This window comes from Carassius auratus, chromosome 31 (genome assembly GCF_003368295.1).
Source record: "Carassius auratus strain Wakin chromosome 31, ASM336829v1, whole genome shotgun sequence".
NCBI classification, from domain to species: domain Eukaryota; kingdom Metazoa; phylum Chordata; class Actinopteri; order Cypriniformes; family Cyprinidae; genus Carassius; species Carassius auratus.
Genome location: NC_039273.1, coordinates 5,939,968 through 5,962,965, shown reverse-complemented (window position 1 = coordinate 5,962,965; position 22,998 = coordinate 5,939,968). Strand labels below are relative to the sequence as shown.

Sequence of the window (22,998 nt, the reverse complement as noted above, 5' to 3'; positions counted from 1 at the left end):
TTAAAGTGTGCCACATACGCTGAGCCTCTGCTCTGCCATCTCTGGTTCTACATCGTTCGTACCCGCGTACACATGTCTTCCTTTGAAGTACAGTGATTAGAGAGGATGTGCTCTGAATAGTCCTTAATCCTCGCGTCTGCGTACCTGTAATTATGATCAAATATGAATGGAAAAATTGGCCTGATGCATGATGGTCTTCGGTTGTTAAATATTATTGTTGTTAAATATTTATATGTTTTTTTGTGCCTTTTATTTATTGCCATAATAGGATATAGGACAGAAAATAATGCCACACGCTATGCCACAGCTCTGACGTTTTCAGCCTATACTACATGCACAGTAACATCACTAGTGATCAGATCAGGCTGTTTTTAAAGTTAACTGAGATTGAAATAATTAGAAGAGCCATTTAAATTTTCCTGTGACACTGATTCATGACACTAAGTCAGTGCTGGTTTCTGTGGAAGCTTATTTCTGTGATGGATTAAAAAAATAAATAAGGTATTTGGCAATTTTCATATCCCAATTCTGACTTTTCTCTCACGGTGGCGTGTTTATATCACTCTATTCAGACTTTTCTTAAAAGAATTGTTAGGTAACATCTCAAAATTCAAGTTAATGTTTGTTTTTTCTAAGAAATAAACTCACATTTCTTTATCAAAGTTGTTAGATATAAACTCAGAGTGTGAGAAAAAGAGTCAGAACTGTGAATTTATATCTCAGAGAAAGAAATAAAAATCAATTTCTATTTCTATTATGAGATTAAGAAATCAGAATTGTGAGAGTGATAATTACTTCTTTTTTTTTTTTTTTTTTTTTTTTTTTAATAGCATAAATAATTTTCCAAATTTCTTTCCTGCGTTGATTTATTTCCTTTTAAACAAGTTTATGGTTGGACTTGTTTTTATTTTATAATTTTGTTTATATATGTATCATTTAAGTTTTTAAGAGAAAGAAAGTACATTTTAATTGTGTATTTATCTCCTAAAAGGGATTTTTGTCATGCCACTTTACATGTCATTTTACTTGTTTTGATCCCAAAACATTCCCTTATTTGTATGTATTTAAAAAATAGTTGCAAGAAACATAGAGATTAATCAGTTTTTTTCTTCTTCTGTGCATTCTGATGACATATGCTCTTAATAAAATCTAAAACTTGTCTTCTGTTTCAGCTGTTGCTCCTGATTTCTTCCAAAATCAGCTGAAGAGCCACACTTTAGTCAAAGAAGGCGGCGATGTTCTCATTGAATGCAAGCCCAAGATGTCTCCTCGAGGCACGATCTCCTGGCGCAAAGGCAACGACGCCCTCCGAGAAAGCAGCAGGTAACTCTCTTATCCCACTCAGATGTCATTAGTCATATCTGCGGCTCCTTTCCTCTGTTTCAGTCTTTTTATATAATGCAACAGAACCAGAGCTTTTTCCATTCTGATTCAGAACCAGTCAACAGGACTGTAGGATGATGAGCCCACAAAACTGCGGATGTGCTCCAGATCTGGTTTTTGATATTATGTCTTTGTCAAGTCATTTCTGTTATCCACAGCAACAAAGCACTGCCACTGACTTTGGCCATTCATCTCTGCCTGTGGAAAAAGCATGTCTCAGCATGTCTCTGCTAAGGGTCGCAACAATATGTCTCTAGTGAGATTTGTGTTTCAGTTTCAGTGTTGCACTTTAGTCTTTTCATTCTATTTTACTATTTTCTTTCATTCTATCAGTTCATGTCTAAAACCAGCAAAACAGAACAGTCTAACTATCTCAAACTGGTTTATACTTATTTTCAGCAGGGCTATGATGTCCTGAAATACTCTAAAGGCAATTATTTCTAATTAGAAACTGACATATATTTGTATCCACTGTACCTTTGCACTACAACTTGACCCCAAAAAAAGATGCACATTTCACGTAGAAATCAGTGAGCACTCTCGATTATTCAAATGAAGCCTGATGTTCTTATTAACAGCTCTGGATCACACAGTTGCTCATAACTGGACTCTGCAGGTTTATCAGGTGACCAGTGGTGTCCCCTCCCGAGCGAAGGCAGGGTGTTAATCAACTTCTCTGCACACTTAGTAGGAGGTCAGCGTCCTTGCCAGACCAGCCTTTATCAACAAGCATATGTCCCTGTCTCAGCTATAGAGTGGCAGTCAGACACAGCTTGATACAAGTGCAGTATGTCACCGACCCAAAGACTTTGCGTTTGACCACACTGGGAGAGGAAAAGTTCAACGCGTCTGCGTGTGTTTGTGTATGCATCTGTGAGTGAGCACACCACGCTTGCCCATCAGATTTGAACATAGAGAATATGTGTTGTCTAGTTTGTTATGGTTTAATTTGAGGAAATCTTGTGCCCTGCTTATGGTTATAGAGAAGATAGTGTTACCGTAAACACTTACGGTAAGTGACATTTAAAAATGGCTGAAGGTGATTGCATTCAGTGACAAAATGTCAAAATATGTTGCATATATTTTTAGGAAGGATAGGATATGCATCTTTTTCAAGCAAAACAATTTATTTATACAACAAATATTTTTTTTTAGATTTGAAAAGTTAAAACAAAAGCATTTGGCTACTTAATGGTTGTCACGCTTAATTGCTGGCCACTGGCTTCATAAATAAAGTTATTAGAAAGAATTGTCCAGAAACAAATAGTCTTTGCAGTGCTTTATTTGCTATAAATATTGTGGTAGGCAGTGCTTGTTTTCTTTTGGGGAGCCTTATTTGAATTTTAAAGAGCATATTAAGGTGCCAAAAAAGGTGTTTTTCTGTTGAAGCGGTTGCATTTTGACTCTAAAGAATAACAATAAAAAATACATCATACATATCTTACAAGATATTTAAATAATGAACCTTGCCACTTTGCCTGTGCAGTCAGGAAAAAATTAAAAATAAGACAATGACTTTATTTTTTTATGTATTTATTAATGTAAAATCAGAAAATTATTTTTTTAACGCCATTTGGGCCTTCTTTGTGGTTTAGAACAAAATAATGTTTTTTTTTGCTTTTGATAGGGAATGGTTTTCCACATAGACCTCTTCACCTACGTATCTTTGACACGGAGGTAATTAAAAAGAAAAATGGATAAATCACAAGTTTGCACGTACGTGTCCCAGGTTGTATTGTGGCCAGCGAGGAACAAGCTTCATTATGCACATCAAAGTATTAAAGTACTTTCTCAAATTAAGTACTTTAATTTAAAAAAGTAATTTTCTCAAAGAAAGTACTTTTTAAAATTAAAGTTCTTTCTCCTATCACTTTAAATCATTTATAGCTTGAAATTAGGTTACATAAAAAGTATATACATATTAGAGGTGTTGCAATATATTATGTTGCAATGTATCAAAATAGAAAAATGAAACAATGTATATTGTGGATAGCAACTATATGTATCGTGTAAAGTTCACACATACACAAAAAAGAACGTTTAGTCTTTAAGTTTAGATTTCATTTTATTCACATATAAACAATAATAAACAAACATACAAAGAGTGCATTAAAATAGGGTAAACCTGAAAGCTCACACCTTTTAGATTCCAAAATTATTGTTAATAAATTAAAAATAAAATACAAGAATATAATACAATATTTAAAACTTCTCAAATGTATTTAATGAGAGACACGCGAGCATATGCATGCAAACTATAATTATGAATTTTTAGCTAAACAAAATCTTGAATATTTATATATGATAAATGAACTGGTGCTTTTATTAGCTGCTTATCATATTGTTTATCATACTGTTATTAGTAATAATTAAAAAAAAATTCACTCTTAAGGGTTGTGAGAGTATCGATCAGTACTGAATCATGACATGAGTGTATTGTTACACATGAGTATTTGTTTACACTCTTTCTATATATATATTAGGAATGTAACAATACACTCATGTCACAATTATATGTACTATGTACTATATCATAATCCACTGACAAGTCTAATAAAATCAAGTCCCATCTTGCTTTTGTGTATGTGACTCACGTGTGAAATAAAAGGATTGCAAATGCGGTTTCATGTCGGCTTCAAGATTTGCTTTATTCCACTTATTTATATTGCGTCCCTGTCAGCTCTCGCTAACCTTGTAAACAGCAGCAGGTAAAAAGACACCACTCTCATTAAGTGGAAATGCCATTAGAGACTAATTCATAATCAGATGTATTGTTTTATGCAAATGGCTGTTAGTGTGTGTGTGTGTGCATGCATGTATGTGGATGCATGCTGAGTTCATGCACCTGTCTGGGAGCTAAACCTAATCAAAGAAAGGTGCATTTGAACTGCTTTTGTGTAAGATTAATTGGCATAATTGTGCAAGTTCTCCTTGATGGCAGAGAAGGAGAGGAGACGATGTCACCAGCAGGGTAATCCATCTTCATAGCAGCAGCCCTTTTTTTCTGCTAGAGAGAAGAAGAGAGAGATCAAAAGGGAGGGAGGGGTGCAGTTTCTGTCTTATTTGTAACTGAATGTCTAACTGGCCATTCTATAGATCAGTGCTTCTAAACTAACAGGCTGTGACCTCTTAAACGGGTCGTAGGATTGTTCTGATTGGAACATCTACTCTTGTTTTTGCAAACTAGTCTATGTCACAAATTATACTTTGAAGCATATTTTTTGGACCATATGCATATATGTATGTGTGTGTAAATTTACAAAAGTAAAATTTTGTTTGAAGAATATGCTTTTTGTCATTCATAAATATATATATATATATATATATATATATAATTTTTTTTTCTAAGAGATTGGGACAGCTTCTGAACCGCACACCTTTTGAAAGTCATACACTGCAGTAAAATAAATAATACCCATAGGAGAAACACATAAATAAAGGAGATAGGGCAGGGGATTTGTTCTAGATATACAATCAGCTGTTTTAGGTAGGACAGGTCAGCGGATGGGCTGATGTTTTCGAGCTGACTTTGCTGCGCCAGAGTGCATGTTTCCGAAGCTGATTTTGAGTTGATTGTACATGACTGCTGTGCAATAGTGTCGGGTTGACAGCTAATTTTTGCTTGTGCCGTGCTGATGTGCACTTGTTTAAAAAAAACAGTAGGTTATAATAAGTTTGTGTGCAGCCCAAGGGAGGTTATTAAAAGTGGCTAGTTGTTAGATACATTTGCAGCCACTGTGTGTCTTTGTGGTCTGCTGGTTGTGCACCTTCTTTACTAATAGCAAATAATTGAATTGCATTGAACATAATGTTAGGCAAATATATGACTTTGTGCAAAGGGTTTTCTGTGGTTTCAGACAGGAAAGGTAATTCATGAACTGATTCATAATCTAATCGAAACTGGGTGACAATATTATATATACAAATGTAAGTTAACACAAAGGATCAAAGGTTTTCTGTGGACCCATGATATTTAAAAGAGCAACTAATGGAGAGTTGACTCTCTTTTTTTCACAAAGCTGTGTGTCTGAAATTGCCCTCTCTCAAAGAATAGCTTTTTGAAGAAGATGAAAGGTTGCCTGGTATATATGATGGAATGGCTTTTGGAGGAAATTTGGACCGTCTTCTTTTGATCTTCATGAAATTCTGGTTCTGGACTGCTGTGGAGGAAGAAAACAAGAAAACCAGGGCCAAATGTACATATGGGTGAATCTCAGAAAAGTAATTGCACCCCAAAATCAGAAGAAATGAATAAGTTTTTTCATATTTTTTTTTTTCATTTTTTTTTTTTTTTTGTTGCTTAAATTAAGTATATCTTTTATTATATATACATTGTGCCATTATTTCTGTGGCAAGAAACATAATTCCACCAATTCCCATGCTAAAAATGTAAGATATCAAAGCAATTTATATATTAAAGTAGTATTTTTGTACTGCCTTAAACACATTTGTACTGGTTTAAAGGATTAATTGAAAAATAAGAGAACGTAATAATCAACCATAAAATGTCCAGACATTCCTGTAATTATTTCTGGGACTTTGATTGGATTTTCCCTTGATTAATCACCCAAAGGAGAAGGTTCACTTGGCACAGCAGTACAATAAAAATAAAAGACAGAATAATATACAAAGAGAAGGAAAATATGTATATATATATATATATATATATATATATATATATATATATATATATATATATATATTATAAATAATATCAAATATATGTATGAGTGTGTATATATATATTAGTGCTGTCAATCGATTAAAAAAAATTAACTAATTAATCGCACAATTTTTTTAAATTAATCGCGATTAATCGCAATTAAAAGACTGAAACTTTTTGGATATGTAAATGTAAAATGTAAATAATTAATGTAAACTCAAGACAAAGAAACTATTTAAATTCAAAATATGATTGTTTATTGGAATTTTTGTTTAACTTGTAACACAGATTTTCTCATGTAAACAACATACCTGCAATAAACCATCAATATCCTCCAAATTAACTGTTGGCTTGAAAGCCATATTTATTACAGAAATAAAAACACAGGCATGTAAGTACCATTTGAATTTCAAAACAATCAATGCCAATAAAAAACAAAAATGATTTCCATGTTGAATTCTAAGTGGACTGCAAAAAAATTCCAAAGTATAGTCATTGCCAGTGCTTTAAGTGGGCCAGTACGCACAGGTACTCAGTACCGCCACTTCCAAATATAGCTCTTGAGCGTACCACCACCTCTCCGTGCGCCCAGAACGTGCTTGTAGCGTACCGGTACGCTCATTTGGACATCTGTTTTAATAGAGGTTTTAATCTTTTACCTGCACTGCCGATTTTCAGAGCGCCCTTCACAATGCAAGCTTCTTAATTCATCCCACCCAGAGCAGAAACTACATTACCCATTCACCCTTAAGTTATACAAGTGAATAGCGCATGTGTCGCTTTACCCACTGTTAAGTGTCAACAACTCAACGTGGCCGGAGAAGGTGTGTGAAACTCGTTGTGAGTTATACTAAAGCAAAATCTTGAGTATTTTTTGTCTGATAAACATTAAAAACTGTCTGCGGAGGTTGAGTCGTCCTGCAGCCCCCGCTGGCTGTTCATTGGCTGCAGCATCTTTTTTCTAAGTTCTAAAAAAATACCGTAGACGGCAAGGCACAAATTTAGATATTCATTTATCTAATTAATCTATAGCATATGCACAAAGACAATATGATCTTTTTGTCCCCTTTTTGTTTTAAAGCTTGATGAAGAGAGAGAGCGCAAGTTGCTGCAGCTGAGGAGGACAGTGATGCACGCGTACAGGAGAGATTGACAGTTCGCGGCACTGTGTACAAAAAATACTCCGCTACACAATTATTTCGTTATTTTCGTTTAAGCTTATTAACGTTAGCGTTACAGAAAGGTCTGATTTACGCACTGTTACAGTCATTGTTTTTTTTTTTTTTTTAAACAATGACATTTGAGTTCATGATTTTAATGTTGCTGTTTCTTGTGGCAGACTGAAGAGTAATCCGGCAGAGTTTTATACTGAAACTTTCCGTCTAAAAGTCCTTCCTTGGTCTTATCCATATTTCTTTGCACGTTGAACACACATAGGCCACAACTGGAAATAAAAAAAAACTGCAACCGCGTTAATTGCGTTATTTTTTTTTAACGCGTTAAATATTTCAAATTAATCGAATGCGTTAACGCGCTAATTTTGACAGCACTAATATATATATATATATATATATATATATATATATATATATAAATACACACACACACACAGACACACACACACACACACACACACTATCCTGGATATACATGTGCTTAATTGTCACAATGCATATCAACAGTGGTTATAAAATAGGCTTAATTTTCTGTATCATCTTTCTTTTTAGTATAATTATTCTGTTTGTTTGCTTTATGACCTCTTTTCTGTGAACAATTATACGAATATATAAATCCATATGCTGAGCTTCTTGTGGCAACACGCTAACGTTGAGTTAACTTCCCACTTGTAGATGCGGTCGGTGTCTTTACAGAGCGAGAGTGAAAGATGAAGCAGAAGAGCGAGGAGGAGTGGGATGAGTACACTCTATGAAGTGATTACTTGTCAGGATGATTTCCATTTAAAAGCGCGTCTGCCACTGAAGGCTGCGGTGCAGGTGAATGAAGGGCAGCGCGATATCAATTCAGAAAGCTCCATATTGGAGTGGTTGTGGAGGCAAGCGCAGCTTCTGTCATGCCTGATATAGAATACGTTTGAGGACCGGGATCCGTTTACTTATCTAATTAAGCCCACTTTCTCTTATCTTGTCATTGTAGAATTAAGCTTTAACTTGATCAGTCTAATGCTTAAAAGCATCTGTATTTGTACGCTCAGGTCACCTTAACTATCAAAACCAGGTGTTTTAATCTAATAATCATGGTAATAATACACAACGTAGGCAACATGTTGTTGCATTATTAAAAAATAAATGTGTTTCTCATTCTTTGATGTCACATTCAATTGTTTGTTATTTTTTTCACCGAAGCCCATTGTTCTGTGTTTTTTTTCCCCTCTTTTTAATCTAATTGAACACCTGTTTGGAACTTGCCATCTCATGGACACAAAGCTTGAACATGATGCCGCCATAAAACAGAACGTTTCTCACAGCCAAAAAAATAACTGCAGAATACATCTTGCTCATTAGCTCACCTTAAGGCTCATCCGCCTGAACTGTTGTGTTGCCAGCTCATATGGTTCATTTTAATTTCATATTCCTCTCTCGCCAGGAGAAATTAGATGGTGTCAGTCAGCAGAATGTCATTTGAAGGGGAATGGGCCCACCAGCAGAGATCTGGAACATGCCCCAAGGCTTCAAATTATTGGTCAAAATCCAACTGTAGATGGTCTCAATCAACATATTCCCCACCCCTTTAAATAGAATGTGATTTACTTAACCTCCTATGGCTGTGTTTTGCTAATGTTGGCTAAAAGACTCTTTAACTAACAGAGCATAATTTGATATGCCCTGTGCCGCGGCCGTGCCAGAGACAATCTATAGGTATAGATTTGCACGGCAGACAATTGGTCAATCAAGATGGTGGACAGCACATTGATTGCCACTAATGTTATGTTTGCAGTCTCTCACAATTGATGCGCAGCTTTAATTAAAACCTCAATGAGACAATTAGTTTGAAAAAAGCTATTTTTTGACATTTTCTTTAAATATACATTGGGTTGCAAATGTCTAAAACCATATTTGAAAATCTGGATAATTTTTTTTTTGACATTTTAACCTGAAGCATTATAAGATTTTGAACATTTTAAATTGACTTAAATAAATATGTGAGAATTTGCATTATTTTTGGTCACTTATCACACTTGTGACATTGCACTGCTTTGTGCAAAAGGTCAACTGTTCTTGTTTTCACTCTAATTGTTAAATTAATAAAATAATTCTGAATTAAATTCGAAATAAATGCTAAATATAAGCATTTTCACTTGTGGTTTCAGACTTTTGGACCCCAGTGTATATGAATCCCATTTCTTTTTACTGAAGTAATAAATCTCTTCAGGAGAAATTAGTTTAATTTGGTGAAACAAAACTCAAACACAATGCAAACGAATGCAGAGATTTGGCTGTGATTAGTTTGGCGTGCTCTTTACTAGTCTAAGTGTCATGTTAGACTTGGTGGGATTAGGTTTTATCTTGGGGGACAGAAGGCTAATATAATTTTTCAAAGAACAAATGTGCCAGCGCAGCACCAGTAATCCATCTTGTTTCCTTCACACATTTTGGGCAGCAAATGGGTGTTGCTTTTTATTCCTAGAAGGTATTGTGTGCATATGAGTGTGAGAAAAAGGGAGATGAGTATCAGTCTGAAAGAATGAAGCTGAAGAGCCATTTGTGATTAAAGGAGCCCGGTTTGAGTACACCCACAAGCTCGCCGTGTTTGGCCCTGATAAACACCTTTTCTCTGCAGCTTCTGACCCTGGGGATAGATATTGCTGAAATTAAAAGCCACTCTTAATACTGGAAATATGCCTTGCATTGCAAACATGAAATGTGGTATTTTTCATGTATTTTCATTTTTGTTTGGTGCTTTTTGTGTTACTCTGTAACGTATTATTATATTTAATTTATTCTTGAGTAATGGCACAAAACGGGCTCCTAAAGTGAAAAAAAAAGCTAGTTTACATAGTTTTAGATTCATTTGTTAAAAAAAGTCAAAAGGATAGATTCAAACTATTTTTTTAGGTCTAGCTATTGAACTGCATCACAGTCAGAATAAAAACCATGTTTTTTGTAGCACATTTTAAATTAGCCATTAGCCATTAGGTTTTATTTATTTTTTTTTTTTTTTTTTTTGCTTGATACTAACAGAACCTGCTTAAGATGATGGAAATTAACTAAAAATCCCAAACAATTTCTTTACTAGTTGTTTGATGACTTTAAAACATCTTTAACACAAGATTCGTAAATGTTGTTAAATGTCTCTAATGCTCACCAAGGCTGCATTTATTTGATCATCTATACAGTAAAAATGGTAATAATGTGAAATGATACTACAGTTTAAAATATTTTAATTTTTTCTGTTGTAATATATTTTAAAATGTAATTTATTCCTTTAATGACAAGGCTGAATATTCAGCAGCCATTATTCCAGTCTTTATTGTCACATGATCCTTTAGAAACAATTCTAATTATTATAATCAATGTAATGAAAACAGTATTTATTATAATAGAAGTACATTGTTTATTTGATATTAATATACATTTAAATCATTTAATTTAAGTTCTAGCTGAATAAACGTATTTCATTCTTTTTTTTTTAACTGTTGAATGGCAATGTACAATGTTTATTTTTATTTTGTTCATATCTAATGGAACTGAAGAAAAAAAAAGAATGAACACCTTTTTGAAGTTTCAGAACATAATGTTTCTTTAAATTTAATTAAAACTAAGTTTTAAAGTAGAAATGTTCCAAAAGCGAATGGCAGGTTCAGTTCAGTTTAGGTTCCCATGAATCAGTGATTTATATGTAGAATATGAGTGGCTTAAAGCAGAGCATAACATATTTCCATGCCCATTATTTAAGTCCATTTCCCACACAACTGATTTGAAGCTAAATTATTACGGCAGCTGGTGCCGTGTTGATTTATTTCTCGTTGAGAAATGACAGAATTATCTTGTGGAATGGCAAGAGCCGAATGTACCCATACTAAATCAGCACATTGAATAATTGAACAGCGTTGAATGTGTTAAGAAAATTACCTCAGGATAAGTGGAAAGGCAATGCAATCCTCCTTTTAAGGTGAGGAAAAAAGTCCCGGCATGCGTCGCAAATGATTCTCTACAGGGAATGTATCTTGACGTCGTGGCTGACACTCAGCTCTGTGGCTTGAATATAAATATGGCACCTGTTTGTTTTAAGTTTACAAAAGTAGAGATTAGTACTTCTTTCTCCATGTTTTTCTTTACCCTCATCCTTTTCCATTTTTACAAATCTCCCCATTGCCATGGAAACTTAATGCTGGTCCCCCAGAGACGAGGGGTCAACATCCCTAGCGCTCTCAGGAAATGTCACAGGCGCTTTAGCTCGAAACTGCGCCCGCTCTTTTGCTATTTTAATACCAAAGGAGAAAAACACTATTGTACACAGCTGGTTGTCTGAAATGCCTGATCTTTGAGCTCGGCTAGGTGTCCAGATGCTTCTGTCAATCATTCCTTATCACTCCCATTATATCTGAATTGCCAAGCCCTTTGGACACCTGCAGAGTGAGCGACACCCGCAGTATTAAACCCTAGAGCCATCTCTGACTGACAAACCAAATAATGCCCATCGCAAAGACTTAGATAAAAGCCATGGCTGAATTCTATGTAAGTCAATTTCAGCGGTTTCTTTTGTAAACACACCCCAAATTTGCAGCATTTTAGAGATGTTGAGCTCATGGCACATTGGATTTACTTCACTTATATGCCTTTATATATCAGTACATCTACATTTATTCATTTAGCTGATGCTTTTATCCAAAGCAACTTACAATTGCTATATATGTCAGAGCTCGCACCTCTCTGGAGCAACTAGGGGTTAAGTGTCTTGCTCAGGGACACATTAGTGTCTCACTGTGGATTCGAACCCGGGTCTCTCACACCAAAGGCATGTGTCTTATCCACTGCGCAAACACCAACACCTCAGTGTATCTCAAAGAAATCAATAACTTTCCCAGTATTTCTGATTTATAGTGAATTTAATCAATATGGCCTGCATTATAAATGCAACTATAGCACATTAACAGTAAGTCACTAGGATGCTGTAATTTGTAAAAGTTTGACATGGTTATGTGAGTGTCAGATGCGGCGATAATGAATGTTATGTCTTAAGAACTATTGACTCGTATACACACAAAAAAAAATCAATATCAATTACCTGGCTATTGGAAAAGTGTCAGAAGACAACCTTTCTGTGGCCCATTTTTCCCTTCTCCTCTTTTTCCCGTGACCAACAAGTGATTGCTCTGTTGTTCTAGCGATAACGGCGAAGCTCATCGGAAGGCTCTTTTTTTTTTCTTGGTGGCAGTAATTGCCGACTAACCTTGAGGTTGAAGAGTTGAAAGTAAACGTACACTCATCAAGGTGGCTTCCTATAAGCAGATCTCTTGACAGAGCGTGATCAGTAATGACCTGTTTCTGCCTCCCCCGGTTTATTTATCCAACTGACAAGGTCGTCAGTTTATCAAACACGTTTCCAGGCGAAGGCCTACTGAGATATGGACACATGATCCATCTAAGTAACGGCAGGAGCTCTCTCACACCCCTCTTTAGGGTATTAGCCCTCAACATAGATCAGCCTTTCACGTTTGGGTTAACCCTCGTGCCCTATTTGGAGGATAAAATGACCTATCGGGTCCTTCTGTAGACGCTGCATGGACCCTCCCTCTGGGTCCTCAGTAAATGATTTTTTTTTTTTACATCACTGATGGAACACAACCTCCAGGTAGGTCAGAGAAGGCCAGTTAGTGCCCGCATAAATGCACTGTCATGGACCCTATCTGGAAGATTGAATAGATATGCAACATTATGTATGAGATTTTGGCTTTATGTTTGAGTTCTATTCACACTATTAGCAATCTGAATGCTGCAGGTTGATGGGTCTCTAATGTTGGTCACTAGATTTCAGATTTATCCGTGCTTCTGTTGATAGTCAGCTGCCTAATTCAAACTGCAGCCTGTTTGCAAGAGAGTTTAACTCTTCTGAACTTGGAATGCCAGTGGCCGCTGTCACTCATGTTGCTGCCAATTGAAAAATTAATGACTTAGGTCACTTTGTCTGCAAATCGCTGTCAGGATGAAAGCTCCTTTGCAGGAAACTCAAGAGAGATGAAGCAGAGGTGATTGGGAGAGGGATGGGAATGGGATCAGGAGCTAAGACCTTTTAGAATATGCACTGTATATTCTCTGAGAATATTTTTTATCTTTTACATAAACTTTTTGAACTTTATTTATTCATGCTTTATAGATTACATAAGCACACCAGTGGGTGGCGACAAGTGAATCATTCACTCAACTGAATTCATTCGTACATAACACTGATTTATTAAGCAATGCCACTTTCATTTTATTTCAGTTTTTTGAAATATTATTATTATGTTATATTTTAATCTTATTTTTATTTAAACTCAATGGTCGCTCAATGGTCATCAAATCAAACACAAAATGGTGAATTGTTTTGCTGTTTGTTTTCGCGAAAACAGTGAGACACAGAGATAAACTTTTTTTAGACAAGCTGGTCAAGGAAATATTTTGTTTATCAGAATCTTTTTATTTCACCTCGCTTAAGACTGTTCTATTTGACCTTGTATTAAGTGGAAGATATTCTGTAGAGCATGTTTAAGAGCTAGTTGAAGTTTATGAAAAGATGTGCTCAGCCTGCAGATTTGTTAATAATTGTTATTATTCCGCTCATGCTTCCATTTCAGAAGCAAATGTTTTGAAATGAAAAAGAATATATTAACAAACATTACGGTCATGTTCCTTCACACATTACAAGATTTTTCAGAATCATACCTTGAGTTTTGTACCATTCTTACTAAAAAAATACAAATAAAATGTAAACTAAAAAGAGACCAATTCAAAGAGGTTCATGGCATAGACTTTTGGCCAGTAAACAGCCAGAAGAGGCAACAAGTACTGTATTTAGCCCACACCATCCACTTTATGATTTCCAGAGGAAAGCTTCTATAGAATGTCTCTAAATAATGCCTCCTATCTGTCTTCCCCAGCAAAACATAAAAAGACATAATAGCTTGCTTTTGCCTCAGTGGCATAGATGTCTTTGTACCAACTCGAAGTACACTTATGGGGAGATTAGAGAATTCCCTGCAACATAGTGCCAATCTTTTAACTGCTCACCAGTGGCGTGTGATACAGGCTTGTATCCTGGTCGGAGATTTACAGCTGTCCTTATTAGTTGTTACGAAGAGGACACGAGGAGACCAGCACTCAGGTTCATCTCGCTGGTGAATTATTGATAGGTCTTCATTCGCTCAGACTTGATGGAGAGACTGGTGTGCTTGTCCAGGAATAGATGCTCTCCGGGTATGTTAAAGTCCACAGACCGCACCACCAACCTTAGGAGTCTCCTCTGTTTGAATCCATCAATGTCAGAATACATCCATAAGGTTTGCTTACTCTGCTGAAAATACTGGCTTAGGAATTTCCATGCTGGCTTATACTGGTTAATGCTGTTTTGGATCAGCAAAACCAAAGCTTGCTGGTTAAACAAGTTATAAAGCTTGCTGGAGACACCGTCAGCATGACATTTTAATTGCTGAGATGTTGCTGTTTCATAGCTCTGAAAACCTTCTTTAAATGTTTCTCCTAAATTTCGTAGGAGAAGCAGAAATTGAAACATATTTGATAGATATGGTGAATACTTTATCAATAATTGGTTGTAGGTATCCTGGCAAACCTGAGCACAGTTTGAGATATTTATAAGAACCGTGTGAGATTACTTTCTCTGGATAGAAATCTGGGAAATAAGAGACTTTCTCCTGGAATAGCCATCTTAATGAAACAGTTGACATATTGTGGTTTGTCATTGCTGGTGGCCTCACTTTGTTTTCTGAAACACTTATCCTCCATATGTCAAAGTACTTTTCCATGAAAGAATTGTCTTAAGGTGGAAAGAAACAGAGAGACTATAGCATTATAAAAAGATGGGCAAACAAATGTATATCATAACTCATAAAACATCACCAACTGCTGCAAACGCAGGAGAGCTGCACAAAAGCAGGTCATTCCTTGATCTAGATAAGACAATGTGCTGGCCTATTTGTTGGTAATCTCTGGAGGTAGGGTGCATAACATAGGAGCCAGGGAGAAAGGAAAAGAAGGGAAGAACTCCACCGCTATCATTGATAAACTGTTTTGAACCTGCTTTGTTGTGACCTGCAATTGTTGTGCATGTTCTGGTTTACTTTTTGTCTGTGATTATATATGCACTACCATTCTAAAGTTTAGGGTCAGTAATAAATTAATACCTTTATTCGGTCTGCAGTGATCAAAAGGGACAGCAAATACATTTATGTTCTGTTAAAATAAAAATAGATTTTAAAAAATACTAAACTAGAAAACATTTTATTACATTGTAAAAATATTTCATAAAATTACTGTTTTTGCTGTATTTTATATATTTAAAAAAATGAATAAAAAATATCAGCCTCTGTAAAGTTTATTCAATATCATTAAAAATGTCTTACCAACCAAACTTCCACATAAAAGAAGTGTGACAGATGCTGAAGGCTTTCCACTGGATGTTGGAACATGGCCGCAGGGATTTTCTTGACACTGAGGTCAGAAACTGATGTTCCAATTCATCCCAACGGTGTTCAGTGGGGTTCATGCCTGGGCTTTGTGCAGGCTAATCGAGTGCTTCACACTCGGTAAACACATTTTCATGGTGCCATCCTATGACAGTGCCATGTGCAAAATCACTGAGCTCTTCGGTACACCCTGTTCTACTGAAAAGAAGATTGCATTGGTGTACGTCTAGTAATGGATGAAGCTCAAATAACAAATGATTGTCCATTTTGTGCAAGTGTGCAGAAAACACCTTGTCTGACCGTTGTGTGTTTTGGCCATTTTTTATTTTCTCTCTTTTACAATATGTTTACCAGATTGTAATTTGCCACACTTAAACAAAGTTAAATTAGAAATTTATTATTTATTGGGGTCTCCACAGAGTCACTGATGAAATCCACAGTTTGTGGAAATTGCTTATTTATTTTAAATTTTAAGTCCACACCAATTAACCATTTCTTCCCCCCAAGCTATCACAGCTTTTAAAAATAGTACCATCTATAATATGATACAATGTTATTGTCTCTCTCTCTCTCTCTCTCTCTCTCTCTCTCTCTCTCTTTCTCATTGTATTGTATTGTGCATTATTGAGTAATGTGGCTAAAATAATTAGAATACCATCATGAATTAATGAAGCCCTCCCTATTTTTCTCCTTCATCCTCAAGGTCTCCACATCATGTGGTTTATCTTTGACGATGTGTTTTATGTGTGTATGCACTACATGGTTTAAAGGCCGTTATTGTGCAAAGATCATTTTGTATTTTACATTTTTCTGATTTTTCAATTGACCTACATTAATACAGGTGTTAAAATTTACATTGGTTTGATTCTGGTACAAGGATCAATATTTGAAAATATTTCAATGGTCATTTTAAATGGCTTATGGAAAATATCCTGCCAGCATGAAGACTTTGTCCAAATACTCCTTCCTTCCAACAATTTTCTTTGTGGGGAAAAACCATAAGCATTTCAACGCCACTCTTATTCCTCTTAAAAAACACGTTGACATGTTGGCAAGTTTGTTGAAGGTGTGGATCTGAGTTCTGACAAGACAAAGGATTCTTAGCTATGTGCAAAGGGTGAAAAGCCTTCAAAACTGTCCTGAAATTGCACTCTTTTTCCCCAAAACGTTCTCTGTAAGAATGTCTAGATCGTCTTGCATCACACACTTAAACTCTTTCCTGAAGTCTCAAGTCTTAAATAGCTGCAAAACATGTTGCCATTCTTTTATCCTGTCAAAAAACTTTTGTCGATTGTTGGCTTGAAATCACAGAAGCACTCTAAAGTAATATAATCATGTGTGTGTATGTTTGCATTGCAGAATTGCTATACTGGATAGTGGAAGCCTTCGGATATCCAACACCACCAAAGCGGATGCTGGCATGTACACATGTGCTGCCCATAACCAGTTTGGGGAGGCCAGCAGCTCAGGGAACCTGCTTGTTAAAGGTATTTGCTTCAGTTCAGTCATTTTGGAGTCTTTGAGGATAATAAAGTCTCTTCTGCCACATATTTATTGGATATTTGCTTTCTGAGTTATGCATCCGCCCAATCCCCATTACAACATCTTATCTGTATGCTCATATGTAATTTGTCTTAGTATATACCTTCCAAAGATATCTGATTTTAGCCAAGTGGAATCCTTTTATTTCCTAATGAGATGAAGGAGTGTAGGAGGGACCCAAATCACACTTGTGTTGAGTCACTGGAGCAGTGAGTTATTATGCTGTATTAAATATGAATGAGCAGTGGGTGTGTGTTACTGAGCAAGTTCACTTAGAGTGTTTTAAGGCTGGGGGTAATTTCAGAACCACTAAGTTGAGGTCTCCATACCTTGAAATTTCAATTTGAATTGGAATTTTGGTTGTAAAACAGGATGCATGCTTGCAATTCGAATTTTTTTTTTTTTAAAAAAGTAGAATTAAAATCATTCAAATTCAAAGACATTCTAAAGTTAAGCAGCTGCAGTTTTTAAGTCGAAAAGACAAATTTAAATCTTGGCTGGACATCCATCAGTTTCAGATGCAATTCAAATTCCAATTCAGCTGCTTGGAGGGCTTTGGCAATAGATTTCCACCTTATTAATTGAAAAGACTAATTCTTCGGTTCTGTATGTTGCACAGCCCTGAAGATGGGAGGGTCTGTTGTCTGGCTCTGGGCCTTACAAAATGTTGTAAACCCACTGAAATGAATCATATGTGTGATAAATTGCAACATTATGCTTTAAGGCAAGGAATTAATTAAGGCCATTTTGAGCAGTCCGGACTCTCCTTTTTCATTTCATTCTGTTTTAAATTGGGTGGGATGCCAGCAGTACTTGAACCACCAACTGTTATTCGCCCAGAAAGTTGGCAAAAATTCATAATAAAGGTGAACCAGGCAGCACGACGACAAATTTAGATTTAGTTACAGTATTTGGCGAAGGTCAAAATAAATGAGGAGAAGGGCTGTGAGAAAATAATACACTAAAATCACAGATATTTCTAATTGGTTAGGATTCGTGGGAAATTAGTTTTGTCCAAATAGGGCTATAACTTCACATTATAGTTTATTTATTTAAGATATGTAGCTTTCTGGCCAACACCCCATATCACAGCTTCTTTGAAAAGCATACATGAAAATAATTAGACTACTTACTGATATAAAACCATCTTAAACAATTAGTTCGCCCAGAAATGAAAATTCTGTCGTTAACTATTCACCCTCATGCCGTTTCGAAGACCTTTGTTCTTCTTCAGAACACAAATGAAGATATTTTTGATGAAATTTGAGAACAGAAAGAAAGGGTGAGTAATTAATGACAGAATTTTCATTTTTGGGTGAACTAACTCTTTAAACCAGCCTTTTCCAGCGCAGCTATCGGAAGCACTTAAAGTAGTTTACAACCATTTTATCGAAATAGATACCCATAACAAACATTCATGAGGTTCATTTTAATGTGATCCTGCAGAAAGCAAAGTTACAGGTCTATAAATACCTGTGTATTTATCATAAAGTTCTTTTAAAAGTGAATCATTTCTCAAACCGCATGGTTTAATTGTGCCTTAAGTGTGACGTTTTAGTCTACTTCATTAACCTTTATCAGCCATTGAAACTCTAAATCATTGGTTGTCAAGGGGCGATCCATCAAAAACTCAATAAATATTGAGTTTCCTTCATTTTGTATTCGCATGTAGTATGTTATCAAGTTATTGACATGCCGCATGGCAACGTGGTGTGAGTAAATAGCATTTATGGATTGATGGGAGAGGACCCTAAACACGATTGATAGATATATTCAATGACGCTGGGCACTTTTCACTTGCCAAACATGTCAACTGAAGTGATACGCCACTGGCAGCTATACGTCAACCTCCATTTTATCTCCATTAGTATGTCAGATGGGTGTACACATGCTGCATCAGCAAAGAAAATCCATAATTATGCCATACAGACAAAATGAATGTAGACAACTTTAAAGGGATGCAAAAACCTTATGCACTGCAAAAACATCTCATTAGTATTCATAAGTATTTGTTTGTACACATAATCAAACTGATACCATGTGGATAGCTTCTAAAATGTCTTATAAGATGAACTTTATTGATTGTTTTATACATCTAAAAAATTTAATTAATTAAATTGAATTCATTTTAAGCTTGTTTACCTGATTGGACATTTAAGCTACAGTACTTAATTCTTTTCAGTAAACAAAAAAAAGGGGGGGGGGGGGTTCTTTAAATGAATAAAATATCAATAAGTAAAGGAAATGTATGTAGAGAAACTACATATGTACAGTATATATATATATATATATATATCTGACTACAATATTGTGGAAATCAGTATCTGGCCCAAAAAAAAAGCATGTGCAAGTTTGAACACCTGCGAACACTAATGAGATCACATAGTCCACAATGCACGTGTTTGTTCTTGTTCTAAGTTTAATGTAGTTTTCTCCCCCCAAAAACCAGTCCGACATAAAAAGAAATCTGTTGTGACTGAGCACGCTGTCATGTTTACTTAAAGGTTCAATCCATTTTTGTTTCCGTCCGCACACGTTAGTCATCTCTGAGGCCTTCAGAAACCTGCTCAACAGCTCTCTAATAAAGCACCTCTGAGGTAGTTCTCCTTTTTGTGGTTGCTATAGTGTCTCCTTTGTTTCATTTTCCCCTTTTTAAGATGCAAATGCAAATGTCTTTCGCATGAGTCATATTATTATTTAACGTCATTGATTCCTTTACATTTAGAGATGATCTGGTATAAATGTTTTCCATAGGGGAAAACGGTGAACACATTATGTGTTTGTGTTCACACCTCGGTTGTGTTACAAAATGACACTTGAACTGTTAAATGAAGATGAAAAGCTTGCAGGTTTATATGAAACAAAACAAGACAACCTGTTGATTCATATGAAACCCGTTCTTTCATTAACACCCATTAACATTCACAAATCCAATTATAGTTTGCTCAAAATAGTTTTTGTGCTGTAAATCCTTTATATTTTCACACAGAGGTCACTTCAAGAGGGTGGTGGTTATGTATGATAGTAATCTCACTCCGTAGCTCTTTTTTAATTAGTTAAATTAATTGTAGTATAGCCAAAATGCCTAGTTTGTCTATAATAAATCAGATATTTATTAATACAGACAAATTGTTTGTTTTCTCTGCCAGCTACTTGTAAAATCTTAATTTGTCTGTGTTCTCATAGACGAGTTAATAATTTAAAAGTGCATTACTTGCATTATAGATGATATATGCGGTCAGAGAAGTTTAGACAGAGAGAGAGATGGATGAGTATCTTATAAGGCTTTTATGTTGAGTCTCCTTTTTTTCTTTCTCACCAGTGCGAGTGTTGTACAATCACACGTTTTTTTTTTTCACTTTCTAACGCTGACATATTTAATTAATCAAGAGTGAAATTCTTTAATCTGGAGAGATTTAATTTTAGAATGAAACTCCACAGATCATTTCACATCGTAAAGGTTGAAACGCTGGCTCATAATTATTATTATCCATCTCTAAAAGCAGAATTATCCCTTGAAAGGATGTTTTATTTCTCATTCGGAGTTGGATTTCACACTCAAGCATTAACTGCTCTTTCAACTCAAACCGGAGTCAAAAAAAAGGCTAACAGGATGGTGATTGGCTCTCAGCCCGCCTCATTACTTCAAGTCACCGTCTGCCCTGTGCATGTAGTTTGTTGGTTGCATCATCTCGCACCTTTTTTTTCCATTATTTCTCTTCATTAACGCAGTCCTCAAACATGTCCGCTCTGTCATTATTGATGACATTTATCCAGACACTTCGTAATGCGTCTGAGGATGGGGAGCAGCCCGTTAAATTGGTTATCAATCAGCCTGCGGAGAAAGATGCATCTTTTCTATCTGGATGAATTGCACGATTATCTTCAGATTTATATTTGAGGGAGAGTGTCACCGGCGTCTATTTGACACCCACCCAGAGCATTTACTCTCAATTGTGCGTCGGTGCATCCTTGCTGACGTACAAATGTTCCCGTATATGATCTAGCACCTAACTGTCACTATCAATAAGGCACTGAGACTAAGACAGGGACATTTACATCTGCAATTTCATTTAGGAGTGGAAACCTGGTTTGCGGGTGTACATCAGCATCTGCCGTAGCCCTTATGGGAGATGACAGTGGTTTATTTAAATTGACTGGGGTGATATGAGGGCTGAAAAATACCTGTCACAATAGATTCTCATTGGATAAGTTGCACGTAAACCCTCGCAGCAAACAGCAGTTGGAAACCGAGCATTGTGTCAGCCCTGGTGATGTCCCAATCATCAGAACGCTGAGAGGATATTACCCAGATTAATTAGTCTTAATTAGAAATTGGTTTTGCTGGACAGAGATTAACTGAGGATCAAATCATGTGTTTGGATGTTGGACAATGATATCATTTGCTGGTGAGAAATCATTCTCGTAATGAGTTCCCTTGATGTTGCATGTGACGTTCACAATTATCCCACCAGCACCTCGGCATTTAAAACTGCAGTGCACACATAATCAAACAAATAAATAAGATGGAAGACTGTTTAACCACTTTTATAACAAAAAAAAAGTTAAATTTTCTTAATGCATTTTAATCAAAAACAATCATAAAATAGTGGTATAATATATTGCTTATTGTTATATTTTAAAATAAACAATAATGAATATACTTATAAATCTAAGTTATATTATACAATATTTTTTATTCATTTACAGTACACCTTTAGTCCACTTTATAATTCTATTGTATCTATAGGTTTTTTAACCACTATACTATTACTACTTATGTTACTAATGTTATTATATTATATTAATTATAATATAAACAGTATATTTTACTTTCAGTGGTGTTCAGTAGTGCACATTTGACAAGTAATATTAATTTTGGCTAATTTTAATTGAAGGCTTTTATAATAGTGATTTGATGGAATTTTACCCAAGGCTCTTTTGAAAAAGGACTAAATCTTCCTCACATTGCGCACATATCCAAGAGGCTCTATTTCAATTATTACTTTGTGATGTTTTCGACCCGTGTTGTCTGAGTACGCACTTCAGAAAAGGGGATTGCAAGATCCGCAAGGTTATCACAGAGGGTGGAAACCCTTTGTTGGAAGAGGTTGCAGTGGTCAGGTCTTTTGTCAGTTTTCTTTTGTTGTGATTTTGCAGGGGTATTGGAGTGAAGATAAGGAGCCCTGGTCATTTCTAAACTGCCTTTGGAGTGTGCATGAAGAGAAAAAAGGCATGGAGAATGACGACAGATATGTAACAGATTTGGTATAGATTTTATTTGTTGGCTAAGAATCTTAAGAATCTGAGTCTATAAATAAAAAAATTACAAAAAGGCCAAAATAAAAATACTTCTCTATATTGTACTGTTAAAATTACAAATTGGGTTTCTATCCAATTTAAAAGTAAATTAATTAACTTTGGACTGTTAATTGTAGTCATCAGTGATGTAGTTTTGGGTTTTGTCCTATTTTGTGTCTTTTTAGTTGTATTACTCCTCCAGTGGAACACAATGTTTTGATGGTGGGTATGCGTTTTTCATAGAACACACAGGAAACATTTACTTTTAGTTGTTTTATCTAGTTTTACTCAACATCAGGGCTACATGACAGTGTTTTCTCAAAGTTTTTAGTTTGCTTCATTGTAGAGTTTTCATAGTTTAAGTTTAAGTTTATTCACAAATACCCTAACGGGGGTACAGAATACGAATTTGGTATAGTGAAATGGGTCCCCCAAAAAAGCTAAGAAAGCTTATAGGTGGGGGCCCATA

At 35.5% G+C, this 22,998-nt stretch overlaps 1 protein-coding gene across 2 annotated transcripts in view; it reads left to right on the top strand.

The window, feature by feature from the left end:
- The window catches only part of LOC113050327 (contactin-4), a 135,970-nt gene that overhangs the window by 92,953 nt on the left and 20,019 nt on the right, over positions 1 to 22,998 (top strand). For both annotated transcript variants that reach the window (XM_026213182.1, XM_026213180.1), the window contains exons 11-12: positions 1,173 to 1,323; positions 17,046 to 17,173. In XM_026213182.1, coding sequence (XP_026068967.1) covers positions 1,173 to 1,323; positions 17,046 to 17,173 — 279 coding nt within the window. The remainder of the gene's footprint in view (positions 1 to 1,172; positions 1,324 to 17,045; positions 17,174 to 22,998) is intronic.